Source organism: Pyrgilauda ruficollis, unplaced genomic scaffold (assembly GCF_017590135.1).
Source record: "Pyrgilauda ruficollis isolate IOZ18807 unplaced genomic scaffold, ASM1759013v1 scaffold22, whole genome shotgun sequence".
In the NCBI taxonomy this organism is placed as follows: Eukaryota; Metazoa; Chordata; class Aves; order Passeriformes; family Passeridae; genus Pyrgilauda; species Pyrgilauda ruficollis.
Window position 1 is genome coordinate 4,883,169 of NW_024521428.1, and position 18,268 is coordinate 4,901,436.

Genomic DNA, 18,268 nt, shown 5'->3' on the forward strand with positions numbered 1-18,268 from the left:
TTCTATTTATTATTTCTCTTGCAGTAGCTGGTGTCTGTGAAGATGTATTTTTGATCTGGAAGGAGCTAGAGGAAGCCAGGAGTACAGTGAGACAAGTTCAGGAAATGTTATCAGAATCTGACCAGTCTGCTTCTCAAGATGGTATCATTTAAGTTTCTTTCAAGACAGCTGCCATTGCATTAATCATCAAGATCCTTTTGTGAACAGTTTTGATTGCACATCAGTTTGGGGATGATTTTCTCCAAAATGTCTATATACAGGGTATAGCACCGATATATCTATATAGCACTATAATAGTTATCTAAACTTAGGATTGCTTAAAACTTTCCAATACAAATGTCTGTTTACTATGGCTTAAGCTTGCTAAACTTTAACAGCTCAGGCTAAAACACACCATTTTTAGTTTACCAGTGACTAGGTTTAGAAGTTACCTGGATTTCAGGATATGGAAATTATTTGGGGTGGTTTTTTTTGTGATCTCTTCCTGTCTGCCTGAATCAGTAAATCTTCCATTTTTTCTACACAGTGCTGAGGAAATACCTCACCCCTCTCCTATTACAGTCTTCTTGGTATAGCCTCCAACCTGATAGCTAGTTCATTCCACATAAAGGGAAGAAGCAGAGGGGTTGCATTTTTGTCAAGGGCAGGATCTGAAAACAATTCAGAATAAGCACTCTGACAACTCCTGTCTTAAGGAACATAGAGGAACACCTACATTTGTTCATTCAACCCATAGTTTCTGCCATTATGTTTGGCCTAGAACATGACTCATTTGTTGTTCTGTGCATATTGATTGGATTGGGCCCTGTTTGAGACAGAAGTTTAGCTGGTTTCTGAAATTCTGTTCTGGAAGGCTTTAACACGGGACAGTGAGGAGCTACTCAGTCCTGCAAAAATGGAGATGCTCTATGTAAAGCATGTGGAAGAAAGAAAACAACAGTTTTCCTTTCAAAATTGTGTGAGCCATTTGTGACACTTGTTGTTCTAAAGACCTCAAGCAATCACAAAGCAAATGTTTCCACATGAACAGGCTCTGACTGTGCACCTGTCCTGTTGTTGGCTGATCTCTGTGTGTGTAAGGGCAGTAGATGCCTCCATTGGTTTATTTACAGGCTCAGGATCTCACTACTGTGGTCATTGTAGCTGCATCTAAAGTGAGCAGACCACCTTGGTCCACCAAAATTAAAGTATAACAAAATAAATTCACCCTCCTGTAGGACCCACTGCCTTGTCATTTGGTTTAGGTGTGGTTTATTGGGATAGTGATGTGTCAGTGGAGAATCCTCTGTCCTATTATTTTATCTGTGTTATCTGGGTACTGTACTGGTGTCCAGAGTTGTGCAGTGCCCTACCTTAAGAGAGTAATTAGAAAATGTGTGAAACAATATGACATTGTGGTTTTCCTTTTACTTTAAATAGCCATCTCTAGACAGATTAATGTTAACCAATGGTCTTGACTGTATATTCAATTATATCTTCTGTTGTTTCATTTTCTCAAATGAATCTCCTTGAAGTTAGACATCTTATTCAGGATTACTTTCTGGCATTTTGTAATTCATTTACTAAGAAAATTTGTTTTATATGTTGATCCTCTCACTATTTATTGTCTTTGCTCCCTGTCTTCTGGTGGGGTTTTTTTCACAATTACAAAGGAATTTGTTGCAGTGAGTTGTCTGATAAGAAAAAACCCTACAGCCGAAGTACAGACTATTAAAAATCTCTCAGAAATATCTGTTCCCTCCAATGCTGTCAGAGCAAGTAGAACAAGTTTGAAAATTTTGATTCCAGTATCAGTCTGTTTTTGAAAATAACTTATCCAAAATGAACCATGTTATACAGGAGATTTTGTTTGTTTATTTTCTTTATTAGCAAACAAAGGTGATCATCCATTATCAAAACATATAACTGACAAATATTTGACTTCTGAGAAGTGGTTGCAGAAGTATGGCTTGAAAGCTCAGAAGCTCACACTGTATGATGCACTTGCTGATAGTGTTTTTCACCATGTGGATGGGCCTGTTGACATAAAAACTAAACCAGAGGATGAATGTTCACAAACTGATGTTGTGAGTATTGTTAATTTTCCCTCATGTCCTATGAGTTGTTTGTTTTTTCTTTTAAAGCTTGAAAACTTGGTTCTTGGATAAATTGATGATATAGTGTGTTGCATTGTTATTTTGTATTTTTTGGTAAAATCAGATTATTAATGATGGAGACAGAATAAGAATGTCTCAAAGAGCTTTTTTGAGAATGACTGCTTTAAGGACTCCTTGCTGGTTCACATACAATCTAAAAGGAAGAATCAGGACTGGCTTAAGCAATGCCTTGGTTTTCTTTGTATTTCTGTGGGGTGGGGCAAAAATTTTTTGTTATCTTTAGAGGATGTGTTAGTCTCAGATGCTGCAGTGTCTTCTAGTTCCTGAAGAAAATTTGAATTAATTTGTCTTCCATTTATTTTTCTCAAGCTTTACCATTGCACTGTTTGGTAAGCTTCTAGTTTTTGCTAGCTGCAAGAATAAAACCACTTTCTATTGAATCTTTCTAGGAGCCAATTCTAATATAATTAATTTTATAATAACACCATATCCCATGTTTATTTCTACTCCTGTTCATGTGCAACAAGCATGTATCTTTGAAGTTTGTTCCCCAATTATTAAAGGCACTGAAAAATAATATGTTTTCCATATTAAATGTGGTTTTGTTTTTTGTAGGAGACAAAAAGGAAGATAATTCATGCAAGATACTGTGACAAGTTTGTACATACCCTCTGGAAAGATGGATCTGTAGTTCATGTATATGTTACTACAGAAAAGTATAAGCAGTACAAAGAAAAAATGAGGACAGCTCTCAGACAAGTGGAAGGAAGGTTTGTGTTCTTTCACATAAAGAAAGTTTGATCACTTTACATGAGCATTGAAAAGTTTGACGTTTACTGTCATAATAAGTTGAAGTGGTTGGTAAACTGACAGCAGCAGTACTAAGCCAGAAGTCTATTTTAAATCAGAATCTTGTATGTTGGGTTTCTTAGTAGCCATAGAAGAAAAGTGATGAAGATTTTGAACTTTTGTTTTCCTTCTGAAACACAGGTGTGAAAGTCAGTCTGCACATTTTGGAATAACTGCTAAAAGTGCCAAAAAACTATTGGGACTATAAGAAGGCAGACAACTTCAAGAATCATCAATAAACTTAGTAAACATTCATCCTGTGTACCTAGGATCCCTTGTGACTCCAAGAAGCACGGCTTGGCTTGTGCCTGTACTGATAGTGGTTATCTGCCCTTTTTGCAATCGTGTGTTGAAGACAAATTTGAACAGTCTAGATCAGAGTCAGTAATGCACATGATCAGAAGTTCACTGCTCAAACTAGCTGTGTAATTTACATTTCTGCAGCCATATGGACACTTAGGTTTTGTATGACATCTACTAAATAATATGTAGTCTAAGGAAAACCTATTGTAGAGCAGAAAAAAAAAATGTTGCCCTCTGGTTTGTATACTAGGAAAACAAGATGCCTCACTGAAAAAAGAAGAATGTGAACCTTTATTTTATCGGTGAATTTTTCATTTTATTGCTCCTTCCCTACCAAAAATATAACAATCTGATTATATTTAGCAAGGTCAAACAGAGTTTTGTTATTCCTTCTAGTTTATCTTCATCTTACTATATTTAGGATAATATTTACATACTGTCAAAGGAAAATTTGAGATAAGCAGTTTTGGTGAGTATGAATTTTTGAAATCCAAGTCAAGATTGCTGTTTTGAATGTTTCATCTGAATGTTAAAAAGTCTTGGCAGGCCTCATAAAACACATTGGGTGAAATAATTAATGACAAAATATATATCAGTAGCTACTGTAGTAGTATCCTTAAATTTCCATGATATAAGTTTTCCAAAACCTTCTGTGGAGATGAATATTTTTCCCAGGGCTGTGATGTTCCATGTGTTAAATGTCTCTGTTTCAGTGTAGGTAAGTATTTTATGACTCTCAAGGGAAATCAGATTTGGACTTGTTGCATCCATTACTGAGGAAATGTTCTTGTGCAGAGCAGTATGTATGCATGTATTTAACTGGCTGGCACATTCCAGTTAAAATGTAAATTGAACTCTGTATTTAAGGCTCAAGGTCTACAAACCATTGAAGCATCTGTGTTATATTAAGGCTCTTCGAAGTGCTTAAGTTCCTTGGAGAAGAGGTTGTAGTATAGGCTTAAATGATTTACTGAGATGAATCTGGAAAACAGATACAGGGATCATAGTTACACCACTTGTTGCATGTTGCTTCCACGTTGGATTTCCCAGCCCAAACTACCTGATAACTGAATTTATAAAGGTGCTGTACTGTCTTCTATTGAAATAAAAAACTAATAAAAAACTAAAGAAAACTAATAAAAACTTACAAATGTCTTGTGATGTAGGGATAGGGGACTGATTCGTCAAGGGCTTCTTATAGTGACTACTAACAGGTGCTTTGGGAAAGAGAATAAGAAGTACAGCAGTGACAAAAACATCCTACCTTTCAGATTGTGGTACACAGAGCTCCAAAGATGTTACAGAACAGGTTTTGATATTTTTTTTCCTTCCCCAGGATTAAGTGGCTTCAAGAAGGAAGCAGAGGGCTTTTTGGGAATATATTTGAAGATAATGTCTATATTCTTATTGATACATCCCAGTCTATGAACAACAAGCTGCCACTAGTGAAGGAAAAAATATTGCAGCTAATGAAGGTATGATAAAGGGATGACTCTGAAGGCTGAGGAACATTTTAGAGTAAACTGATCTTTTCTGCACAGTTGTTACTCTACTTTTTGTTTATTTTTAAAAAGTTTTTTGGAAACAGCAGCTTTATGAAAATATCTAGATTTTTCTTCATGTGCTCATTTTTAGTTAAGAATTTATATTTTCCCTTCATTTATACAACTATTTGAAAAAAGCAAGAGAAAACATTGAAAATTAAAAAGGCTTAAGTAGTTCTTTCCCTCAAACCACCTCACTTGTACAAAAAAAGAAAAGCAAACTAAAAAATAAACAACAACAACAAAAAAAAAGCCAAACCGAAAACAAGCTATACAATGAAATGCCTTTTGGCTTTTTCATTTTCACTTTCAAGCAGTGTCATCCAATTCCATTGGTTTGGTGATTTGTAATGTGTGTTCTAGATTCATTTTCATGCTTCTACAATAGAGGGTGTAGAATGTTTTGGACTTCCTTGCATCTTACAGTGACTCAGAACTTTGCACAGGGACTGGCAAAGTGCAGGAGTACCTCAAAAGCTGTGAGTACTGGGAGACACACCTAAGAAAGGATTGTCTTGTCTAGTTTTAGAGGTCTACAATGATGTCACCTAAGCTTACATTAATATTTCATAGGCATGATTAATTTTAAATATCTTTAGTCCTAAGAGAAGTAACTGAGATGAAAATTCAGTCTGGCATTGGTAGCAATCATTGATAGGACTAAAAAAATTGAAACTATGACAGAAAGGTTTTTGAACTAAGTGCTCAAGTCATACGACATGGTATCTTGTGGTCCTCTAAGCAGATCAGCACTAGAAATATATTAGATACTGTGCCAGAAGGTTTCACAGGAAACTGCACAAAAATTATGATGAAAGGGAAGCAAAGACTTCAGGCTCTGAAAGTTTGTACTTGCTTGCACAAATCTTCTCTAACTTATAACTTCTGTCCAAAAGTAGCTTCAGGAAATTCTTGATTTTCTCCTTACTGCTGTCTTAGTTCTCCTTGCCAGTGCTCTTTATATGATTCTTGTTCTCCTTCTCTAAATGATATCTTACTTTCTTTCTGATTTTAATTTCCTCTGGTAAGCAGTGATAATCTCTTTTCTTACACCACTGATCATATTGGGTTTCATCTCTCTCTTTCATGCCCTCCTACACATTTGCTGTTTAAATTGTTTGAGAAATATGAGTATATGGAGACTTACTTTGGGAATTTCAAGCAATCTTAATAGTTGCAAGCAATAAATGTCTCTGATTTTGTATGTCTCTCTGGACACCATAACTTTTAATATTATTATAAGAATAATATTAAAAATATAAACATATTTAAAACATAATTGAATATTATTATAAGAATAATATTAAAATACAAACATATTTTAATATGTTATAATATAATTTACTGCAATAATGTAATTAATTTTATAATAATTAAAATAATTGCTATTACTCTGCATTTCAGGATACAAGTATTCTTTCTTTTAATAGGAGGTAAAATTCAGATCCTGTCTCTTGCAGGAGCAACTGAGACACAAGAAGAGATTTAACTTCGTGAAATTTAGTGCCCAAGCAGTAGCATGGCAAGAGAAACTTGCTGAAGTTAATGAGGAAAATTTGCAAGATGCTTGGCTTTGGATAAAAGGGCTTGAGGTAATATGGCAGCTAATTATTACAAAGAGTTTGTAATAAAGTGTGTTTGTTTCTTTGTTTTTTCAAAGTTGTGTATGTTTCTCCACTTTCTGTATGGCTGGGGTAAATTTGCTTAAACTAAGTGACTTGGGTAAGCTAACAATAGAGATGATGGATAAAATTAAGTAGATCTGAATACAATGTGTTTGTCAGGTATAATAATCCTTTAACAATGGACCTGTTTAGGAAATCATATTAATTCAACTTGCAGCCTGCTGTGTTTAGTGGCCAAAATGTGAGCATTGGCCAATTTGAATTCCATATGAATCCTGTAATCGCTCAGACCCTGCATCTAAATTTGTCATTCTTGCTGCCGGGCTGCTGTGTGGATGAGAGGTGTTGTTGGCTAACTTACTGCTCAGAGGTGGTACAGGAGACCAAAGCCAGCAAACTGGAGAAGTATTTCTAGTCCCTTTTGATGGATAGACAGCTAACTTTAGGTGCCAAAGAAACATGAGAACAATCATACTCAGACCAAACATCTGTCTACCCAGTATTCTCTCTCTGACAGTGGCCAAAATTTGAGTGTTTTTCCCTGAAACAAAGCAGAACTGCTTGTAGTCAGTCACAGCCACCCACCAGATTGTAACGATCAGCAGCTTTAGGACCACTTAATGTGTACAATGTGGACAGAAATGTTACGAACACAGGACTAAAAATCAGTCCTGCAAAGATATAGATACATCCCACATTGTTTTCTAGCACAAAACCCCATGTTCATGTAATAAAACTCCTCAGCATTATGACAGCTCTTCTTCAGACTTAATATAGAATTCCTGGGAATGACAGAATTGGGTAAGTAACATAATACCTCTGAGACTACAGAGCAAGATCAATAACTTGGTATTCTCAGAAAACACTAACAGACCAACACACAGAGAAAAGGAAGTATTAGTGTGGCCTCCCTGAGCAGCTGAACACTTGTAACTGAGCTCATTTAGCTTTATTTTGCTGCCCTCCTTGAGGCTTGAAAACTTACCTCTGTTTAAGTCATGTATGTTGTACAGCTTTATCAAAGTTCATTAATACTTTAAGCTACCGTATTTTGATACCATCTTGTATATGCATTAGTGAATGGCCTTTTCCATCATTATTCATAAGAGTGTAAATTTTTGATTATAAATTTCATTTTAAGTTCAGATCTAGATATTGAAATGGAATAGGAAATGGCACAAGAACAGGCTACTTTCTTTCAGGGGTGACATGTGCTGCTGACCTTTTAACCTCTTTTAAGCATTGCAGGCATAAATCTGAGATCAAAAAGCTATCTTTACAGTGAAGGTGAAATGAACAGAGGGTTGCTCTGGTATATTCTGAGTAGGTCCTCTGATCCCATTTTATGCTCTTTGGTCCCAAGATTATGAATAACAAAACGGAGCTGTTAACAGTAACTAACTGCTCCTTAAAAATCCTTTTAGATGTAGTAACATCTAAAATTCTAGTGGTAGTACTGTCATATAGTTGAATATGTCATTGCTGTTTAAACACTGATAAAACATTTGTAACAGTAGCAATTGAGAGACCTAAAATGAACCATAAGGTACAGGGTTACTTTCTTTTAAGCCCTTATCATAAGGTACAGGGTTATTTTCTGCACATCATCAGCATCCACCCTATGTTCCTATGATGTAAAAAGAAGTGAAGGAAGCTGTTTTGTTTTAAATCAGTTTGGCCAATTTACACATGATAATGAGTGATATGTCTAAAACTTTGTAATTTTTAAAATATCAGGAGTATTAGATAAATTTAACAACTTTGGCTAGTTATTTCTTATGAGTGGGTACTGATAAGGATTGCTTGTGAGTTAGAAGATAATTGAAGAGCTATCACATTGCCTGTCCCTTGCTCTCTTACGTAGCCATACAGAGTAACTCTCAGAATGTACCTTCTATTCCATTTCACCTGATTTCCTTTGCCCTTTTTAATAGAATGGGTTGCTGGTGGGAAGGACTGGAAGAAATTTTAACACAGTTCATAGGATTGAAGAAATAATGCTATCCCTTAGCATATTTTTGCATGTATGGGTCAGTGTTAGATATTTACATTTATCTTCTCTAGTGCATTATATACGTGGATGCTGAATCTGTTCTTAAACCACTGTGATCCTCACTGCCCTCCAGAACAGTACTCAGCTGTTATACAAGCATAAAACAGACTCTTATCTTTTTAGAGGTTTTGCTTTGATTCCATTAAAAAACTAAGACTTGATGAAATATGTCTTCATACTGGTAAACCTTACATGTACCTTTAGTTTGGAAGGTTTTGTACACAATGTTTGAAAGGTGGACAGTTGAAGATATAAAATGTACACCATGAAATGCATTTCATTGAATTTAGTGTAAAAAGAAGAAAGACAGATCATGATCACTAAGTATGTGAATGACATAGGAAAAGTGCTAGTATTACTCTAGTGGAAATTTTTAGTGAGCAAAGCATTAGTTTGCTGGGCATGTTTTGTTGCTATAGCTAACTTTTTTGTGCTAAAATAGAAATGATACTTACTTTAATGTGTGAAAGGGGTAGATGGGAGAGAGTCTGGAAAAATATGTTTGGAAAACCAAGAACTCCTTTACCAGTTTTGGAGAAATAAAATTGTGCAACTCTTTTGAGCAACTTTTGAACTGTTTGATTAAGTATATGTGTTTTAAGGAAGTGTGATGAGTTGGCAAGCAGGAGCATCAGTGGTAAGTAAAAATGAAGAGAATGCATCTTTTGTCTTACATCTTCCTATCTGTTTATAGTCTTTTACTTGTACAGCTCAGATTGCTGCTGCCAGTATTTTGCTTCTGTGTGTTTGCATAAGCACTGAATACCAATCTGGTACCAATTTATTTTACTTTAACACTTGCTTAGCTTTTGTTAGCTACATGACATAAATGTTTTCACCATTTTATTAGTCATTTTGGTTCTGTATTATCCCTTGAAGCAGTACACTGTCATTATGAATTTAAGAACAGAGGCAAAGAATTGTTTGTATTTATAGCTGTTTCTTGGTCTTTTTCTCTTTGGTTTCTTAGGCTGGAAGTTCCACAAATACACTCAAAGCTCTCCAGATTGCTCTGGCTGATACTGACACTCAGGCTATTTATCTCTTAACTGATGGGAGACCTGACCAGGTAGTTCAAAATGAGAAAACAGAAAATGCAGAAAAGAGATGTCAGCAATTGGAATTATGAGATGAATGTCATGTCTGCAGTGCTGAGTCTTGTGGAGTCTCTTGGATGTTTATTGGCATTGTTTCATAGTTTTTCTGACTAAGAGCATAAATTAATATTTTACCAAAGAATAATTTGGCTTCATGTACAATTCATATTCTTATTTTTAATATTTTTATTAAGTTCCAAATTAGTGAATATGTAATTTCTTTCTACCTTGTTAATAATGTATTTTATACCTTTTTAACAGTTAAATAAAGGAAATGGCTGATATTGCTTTTAAGTATTCAAGTTCAACCAACACAACAATTATATTGCAAACATTTCATTTGTCAAGATTTTTGAACAACTGAAATGTTACCAGAATTTAGAGAACTGAGTCAATAATTTTTTTCTACCAGATCCTTTAGCATTTTTGGAGATGGTAGATCTACTTTTTCACCTAATTGTTATTTCTTTATAGGAGGAGGAAAGTAGCTTTCCTATTTTCTCAGCTTCTACTTTGTTTCCTGGTATTGAATCAACTTTTCTTTGAACTAGTTTGGTTTCTTAAAAATATTCACACTCATATACATCCAAAAATATATATATATATATCCAGTGATACTAAACACTAATGTAGTAGTTTAATTTCCTAAACATTAGTAATTTATTTTAAACCTTCAGAAACAAAGAGTACTGATTATATTACAATTTACCTCATGTGCCTTAATGGACTTATCAGTCTTTCAAACTCAGTTTTAAATTAGCTCATTTAGCTAATTTCTGATTGAAATAGTAATCCGTATAAAGTGGATGCTTTTAACTGATCTATATCTGTCTCTGAGCAACAGAACAACTGATTCAATTCTTACAAATTCTCCATGTTTTGATGAATATGTTTCTAGATGCCACATTTTTAACATAAAGGGTTTTTTTTTTTATTTTCAGCCCCCCCAGATAATTTTGGCTGAAGTCCAACTTCACTGTAAAATTCCTATCCATACTGTATCCTTCAACTGTGATGATATAGAAGCCAATAAGTTTTTGTATGAGCTATCTACTAAAACAGAGGGACGGTTTCATTATTACAATATTTGTTTGAGTGATCCTGATACTACAGAGTTTATTGTTGTGAGTATATATTTGCTGCTTCATGCTACTTTGAAGAGCCACATGACTTGCACTGTTGTGATTTCATATTACAATAGATTAGTAAAAAAGAGAGGGTTAATCTTAGTCAGATTTGATGTGATATGAAAGCAATAATATGATTGTTTTGCTTGTGAAATTTTTCTAGATGACAACAAAAAAGGCTAAGTATAATGCAAAGTACATTTGTAGTGCTATGGTTGCAACCACATTCTCCCTCTCCTGATGCCCCCCTCTTGAAAACTAAAACCTAAAAGTACATGTAGACCAAATCAGCTGTGGAAGAAACACGTGATCTCTGCTGTTTCAGAAATAAGTTAGTTTAAAATGAAAATATGGTTTGTATCCTGTTAATAAATAAGAGAATGCAGAACTGAATTTGAATGGTAATGATTTTTGTTACAAGTTTGTTCTACAGTAGCTGCTTGGGAGAGATCTATAAGAAGTAAGATGACTAGATGATAGCAATAATCTGTCAAGTGTGACTAAGCAGCTCAATAATCCCCAACAGGACATGTCTAAATAGACTAACAGAAACACCCATTTGACATGTAGTCTTGCTTTTAGTTAAAATTAACACTCAGTGAATTGATTGCATAGATTTCAGAAATGGTAGTAGTTGAACCATGAGAACAAGAGAATACTGGGAAATTTGAACTTTACAGACACCAGTTAGAATGAAGATGTGAAAATAATCCAGCTCTTCAAAAATGTCAGTGTACTGGGCAAGGTGATTCTGCTGGTGTGGACTGTGTAACACTGCTTATGTTGGAAAAATGAGGACCAGAGTCTGTGTTGTACATCTCCAGACTTTGGACATGGGAGCCTGTGGTCTTGTGGAAGCTGTACAGGGATCATTGTTGGAATTTCCTTCCTGTTTACTTCTCTATACTAGATGATTCCTAGTCAGTTCCAGTGTTCACTTGAAGAGTATGTTTTTTGCTTCCCTAGGCCTGGGACAGTATGTGATACAGCTGAGATCTGTAGAATAATAGGCAGGCTACCCCTTGTAATGTATATATTTTGTATTGTATTGCATTTATTTGCTTATTTTCTTGCTTGCTTGAAATGAGTGGAGCTAGTGACCACATTACCTTATTCAGAAATACAGCTGTTCATATCTCACTGGCTAGTTAGGGAATGCTTGCCATTTTCCTAGAAAGGAAGAATAATTTGAAAGGCTATAATGCCAAGCACAAGAGCCTACCTGAAAAAGTATACAAAGTTTGGAAGCTGTCCCAAGTCATTATTCGGAATAATTATCAGAACATTTCAGTTCTGCATCATTTCAGTTCAGAAATGAAACATATTTTGGAGTAATTGTACTAAAACATTTGATTTTTTTTTTTTTGTTAGAATAAAGACATACATCTTTTGAAAAGAGAAATTGATCAAGGAGAGAAAGATCTAGAGAAAGTGAAGACCTTTCATGAGAAAAGTCTGATGATGAATTCTTATAGTGAAGAAAATTATCCAGAGAAGAAGTATGTCCTCATTCTGTTATTATGTTAATAATAGGTGTGAACTATCTCTTACATTTTTCCTTTTTTAAGAGATGATTGTTGCTTTCTTACTCTTGGGGCTTTTTTTTAACAGCCAAGGTAATGGAAAAGAAAAATCTGGAAAAATTTACTAATACTGTGATGCCTGAAACAAAATTATCTTAAATATACCAATAGTCTCAACATATTTCGAATAATTAAAGCAAAGAGGGGAAAATATTTTTTTGTCTCCAACACATGGTAAAATTGTTGGTGTTATATATTTGCAGTAATTTTTAAACTGGTGTTATATATTTGCAGTAATTTCTTTTTGTCATATATAAGCTGTAATCACAAGCAGACACACAGTGTGTCCCTGTTTCTAAACACATTGAAGAGCTGAGTACTTCTCTTAGGAGCAGGCCATGCTGTGCTTCAGAAGAACCATCAGTGCCATCACATGAGCAAACCAGGCAAAGCACTGCTGCCAGTCCAGCCCAAAGAAAGAAAGCATTGTATGCAGGTGAGACTCATATGAGCTGTAATTCTCAGCAGAATTCATTCACTAACTTGAAAAGATTCTGTTGCAAATAGCAAAACTCACCTCTCATTTTGGGAACAAATTAATAGTCTGCAGACTTTAAGTAATGATTTTGAAAATCTAAACTTCTCTTCATCTCTACTTCTCAGCCTTCCTAATTATTTGGTGCAAACAGACAAACAAATGTCTACTCATTTGTGCTTTGTCACAGGCCCTGCCATGAAAAAGTAGCTATTTTAGCAGAATGTTTTGAAAGCTCTGTAAAGAGTTTTTTAACAGTAGATATTAAACCCTAATCTCTTTTTATTCTAAGTAAGTACATAATTGGCAAGAATGAAGAGGTGATCTATATTGTACCCATTACAGCATTACTTACACTAATGTTTCCCCTTACTACACCCATAATACTACATTTCTCCTGGAAGTGTACTTTATATGCAGTCTGAAACTAAATTTACCCAGCTGAAGTAAAATAATTCCTCATCTTTGGGGAAAAAACAAAGTACAACTTAGTATTGCATGTTTGATGTATTGTGTAGGCAGTCCCTTAAAAACTGAATACCAAAGAGGAACTCAAAAATCTCAGGCATGTATTTGAGCATTAAGTTAGCTCTTCCTTTCTTTCCCTTTCAACAGCTACAGATCAAACAAAGACAAGTCTGCTGCAAATACTGAACCGTGGTGTGAAATTCAGGGAAGAAAGCCCACAGGAAGGAGTGTCTCCAGAGGAAAAGAGTTTTTCTGTCGAAAAGAGTGTGAAATGTACAACCATTTTCAAAGGCAAGTTGACACAACAAGAAACTCCGACTGGGGAAGATGGTAAGGTTTCTCCCATTACATTTGGGACTAAGGGTACCTCATTTAAGGCAAAACTGTGCAGATCTGTAGTACAAAGGACTGAGACTCAACAGAGATGCAGAGTTGGACATGAAGTTGGGTATTGTGACAGTGTCCTTACAGACAGATGTGGCCAGGCAGATGTGGCCAGACTCCTGCCAGTTCCCAAACTAGCTGTTTACAACTGGGTTTTCAATGGGGCTTAGAAATACATCCAGATAATTTAATTTCTTTCAGTAATTAGTCCAACTCTGAACTTTATTATACATCCTCTAAGTCATTCTAAAACCTTACCTATGACACTTGAAGATGTTTGACTTTTTTACATTTCAGCATCTCATGTTTAGTTTTTTTATATATCTTTTGTAGAGATTTTCATAGTGGTGTACCTTAAATTAGCTACTCCTGGCCATATCATTAGTGGTAGTACTTGGTGTCACATCTTGACTTGGGAAGTAAGCTGGTTAATCTTTGGTCTTGGTCAAAAATAAATAAACAGAAACAAATTTCAGTTTATAAAACAAATTACCTTCCTATTTTATAAATTTCCTCTCTGCCTGATTAGGGCTCATGTGGCATAGAGTAGCATTGTTACTATTGATCATGCACCAGGAAGGCAAGGAAAACTAATTTTCACTGATTAATTTAGCAACTGAAATGTTGTACAGTTGTGCATGATGCTGCTTCTAGGCTCAAATTAAAAAGATGGGGCTATTATATGGCAACTTATTTATGCATACTTTTGTGTCCACAAAACCTGGATAACAAAATGCAAATTTTTCTCTTAGATCTGAAAATGCAGAATGTGAAAGGGGCATCTGAAAGGTATGTGTGTGCATATATAAATGCGTAATAAAACTTACGTATTTTCTTCAGTCATTTCAAACCTTTCAAATATATTTCTGCCTTGAGCTACATCTCACAGTTTCTCTTTTCTAGCTCTCTAGATGTCTCTTCAGCTCTTTGGTTAAAGAGCCACGGCTTGGCTGCTAGGCGACTCACCATCATGGATGCCTTAGCTCCTACAAGTGTCCTTCACAGTACAAAATACATCCCAGTTCTGGACAAGCATGTAGTTTCTAAAGTATTTGATAAGGTAAAACTCCTATACTGTTTGAAAGCTAGAACAAAACTTGACAGTGTTTTCAAAAGGTTTTTTAAAATTAATTTGTATGAATGTCATAATAACATTTTCTGGTATTATAGATTGTTGATGTGCACTAAGTGTGTCATGCATATCTGAATGTTCGTTCATGCATCAGTAAGAAGATAAAACTGATAGTTAATAGTATGGCTTGCATACTTTACCCTTAAGTTCTTTCACAGTTACCAGCTGATGTCAGTGTGCAGCCATTGAGTGTTTGGCAATTTCTTGAGCATTGCATCCTCCTCTGATACTTATTGATTCACTGGAGGATGTCTGTTATTCCATAAAGTCATCTGAAAAAGGGTGCTGGTGCACTTTTTGTGGATTTTTGCATTCTCAACTTTTACATGGGACTGCTATGATATTTTGAAAAGTATTGTCATTCAGTAATTAAAATTAAATTTTGAGAGCTGTAGGACAGTTGTAAGATTGTATAAAATTTTTGGGGAATTTTGTATCATGAAGTTTAAATTTCTATTCCACTTACAGGAGATCCATTTCATGGCAAATTGCTCTATTTTTTCTTGTGTGATGAATCCTGCAAAAGTTCTAAGAATATGCTGCAGCTCATTTCAATTAATAAAAACTATTTCTTTAAACAATGCTCAAAGAAAAAGCTAAACTTTTTTAAAAATAATAAATAAAGAAAAAGGGATTTGTAATAGAATGTGGTATAGAAGTATGTGAAAAATTTATAGCAAATGTACACAATTTTACATTTTAAAGTACTCATGCTTGTTTTTTAAATTTAGGAATGCAAATTTTTACTAAAGCATGCAGACTGTAGAAGAAAAACCAGTTCCTCTCTTTGGTAAAACGAGTTCCTTTATTTTGGTAAAATCAAGTCAAAATCAAGATCTGTAAGGATTTTTTTTAGTGTAATATTTTAAAAATAAAATTAAAAGATGTCTTTTTATATGAGAACATTTTTAAAGGTACATTTTAACATTTCAGATGTAAAATAGCCATTTTTCAAAAAAATTCAGACATTCAATAGTTCCAAAACTGTGCAAAACAATGTACCATAAATGTCAAACAAAAGACATTGGGTATTTCACAAAACTCTTACATCTCATTTGTGAGCAGTTACTTCTTTTTCCATCTTCTTCTGAATATACCTAAAATATCTTCTTTCTTCCATGTTTCTCAATGAACTTTGAGTCCTTTACAGACAGCCCTTGCAAAAAATAAAGCAGTGTAAAACAGAGACTTTCAAAGACAGTCTTTGAAAGTAGTCTAAACCATGATTCAGCAAGTACTGTGTACAAGTAGTTTTTAATAGCAATTCATAGGAACTCCTGGTAGTCTAGTTCAGGACTGAATTAAGGTCAGTGTTATTTGAATTAACAGGTGCTGTACAGAATCCAAACAGTGATCAATGGGCTTTCTTTAGATTCAGGGGTGCAAAGGCAAAATAATAATTGTTGTAATTTCTTCATACCTACTAATCTCCATTAGTTGCAATAAGACAGTTTCTCAGGCAGTGGAGAATTATTGTTCTGTGTATAAAGGAATGGATTTTTCTGGATCTGAAGCTGAGTATAGAAAAGAAAAAGAAGGTTGAGGGTTGCACACAAGGTGAAAGCAGTAGAATTTTGAGCTAAACAACCCACTTGACCTCAAGCTTCAAGCCAGCATATAAAGAAAAAGGGTGAGACTAGACAGTGAGCTTGAATGGGAGACTTTCAGGATCTTGATTATTCCAGAACTTCAGAGGATTCCATTGAAGATAATAAATATATAGATAATTTTGTGTTCTTCCTTCTGAGATCTTAGTTTTCTTGGTGTGGAATGCAGACATCCTTGTTTGCTTTTCAGGGAATAGTATAATTTTTATTTTTGGCCTTTGCCGGCAGTGATGATGGAATAAGTATGAACAGTTTTCTTATCTTGGAGATGCAGCAAGAAAAAGGTTTCCATGACAACTGTTCATTAACAAAAGGCTGACCTATTGTTTTCAGTTCTGTGCTATCTGTCAGTTTCACCTGAGTTATTTCAAAGACATTAATTTGTTAAACTACCCATCCAGGTTCATATTCAGAAAAAAATATAATGGCTTGGGAGCTTGTCTAAATTATGTTATATTAATTCTGGGGGAAACCTTCCCTGTAGAATCATGTAAATATATCTTACAGGCTGTGGCACCTAAGTACAGGTTTGCAAGTCATAAAGTTTTGACTCAAAAGAGTGCTTTGCTCAAAAGAATTAGATTCAGCCAACAAAACCATCTTTCTTTGGTCTAAAATAAGAAAATTTTTATAGGATTATTGTGCTTTGGTTTTGTCTTTAAGATTTTGAAATTTGAGGTTTGAAATAAAAGCCATTTTTAAACAAGTGAATTATTTTAGTGTAAAAGTTAAAGTATTTAATTTATAAAGTGGAAAAACATTTTGACAATAAAAAAATTTCTCTGTGATTTCTGTCAGCTGAATCTGTCAAATTTCACTTGACTTTGTGAGCAGTTTTCATTGTTCTCAAATTATGCATAGTATTTCAAGTTTAGTATTTACTAAGAACACATTCCATTCTGGTTTTTGTCTTCAAAAGTATAATGTGTTTATGCTTGTCTGGTCCTTCTATTCTATACAAAGTACTTTATAAACTGTATTAAATATCCGTGTTGCAAATTATGCTGTTTGTACTTGAAATTCCTCTCAGAATTTGTAAGGCTATGGAGACGTGAGCTCCTACATGGTGAGGCCCTGCTGAACTTCTGTTACCTTGGTTTGAGTAACATCAGAGACAACAGTCATGACATTACAGAACTTGAAGAGGGGTCATCATTTCCCTGCCTGTCAGCTTTCAAACTTCCCCTGGAAATGACAAGTAGCCAGATATCACTGCTCAGAATTATGGGCAGAGATTTACCTCATCTGTCTCCAGCAAGATACTTTCACTGACATGTTCTCATTGTCTTTAGCTTCTAAGTGATTTTAAGATTAATTTCATATTAGGAGCTTTGATGTGGTCTGGCACTGATGTGACACACATTTATTAATCAGAGAGACTCTGTCCTTGGAAAGAGAGGGTGATATAAAGCCACACTGCTGCTCCTAAAAAAATGATTTTTGTTACAATTTGGAATCCAGCTGTGCTGAGGTTCTTCAAACACAAGTAAATCATTACTGAAAAATGTTCTCAATGAAATAATTCTCTTTATTGTTCTATTTTCTGATAGTTTGTCTTATTCCCCCAACAGGGGTCTTAGTTTAGTGTAAATTGAACGTCATCCATGTTTTTCTCATCTATATCCTGATCTCAGACAGGCACCTGGGGAAGATTCCCACTCAATCATGTGTTGAAGACAATTATGGGGAGAGTAACATTCTCCTTCCTCTCCAGTTCTTCCTTGGTTGTTTTTTTTCTTTTTTTGTTTATATTCAGCACCGAGACATTGATATGTAAAACAGCTTTTCATTTATGAACTACTAAATAATTTAGGAGGCTGAAAGATGTGGGACTTTGGACTGAGAGTTTGGAAGGCATCTTTCCTCCTCTTTAGCCATCCATTTCTAACCTTTTCTCTGCCTTTTGAAGATCTACTTGCAGTTGT

At 34.8% G+C, this 18,268-nt stretch overlaps 1 protein-coding gene across 1 annotated transcript in view; it reads left to right on the top strand.

The window, feature by feature from the left end:
- Nucleotides 1-18,268, top strand: part of VWA3B (von Willebrand factor A domain containing 3B) — a 56,537-nt gene that overhangs the window by 22,487 nt on the left and 15,782 nt on the right. The window contains 13 exon segments of the mRNA XM_041468414.1: nucleotides 25-141; nucleotides 1,879-2,066; nucleotides 2,712-2,866; nucleotides 4,585-4,723; nucleotides 6,253-6,384; nucleotides 9,441-9,539; nucleotides 10,509-10,691; nucleotides 12,066-12,193; nucleotides 12,536-12,564; nucleotides 12,567-12,713; nucleotides 13,374-13,555; nucleotides 14,371-14,393; nucleotides 14,508-14,664. Of these exon segments, the coding sequence (XP_041324348.1) occupies nucleotides 25-141; nucleotides 1,879-2,066; nucleotides 2,712-2,866; nucleotides 4,585-4,723; nucleotides 6,253-6,384; nucleotides 9,441-9,539; nucleotides 10,509-10,691; nucleotides 12,066-12,193; nucleotides 12,536-12,564; nucleotides 12,567-12,713; nucleotides 13,374-13,555; nucleotides 14,371-14,393; nucleotides 14,508-14,664 (1,679 nt within the window).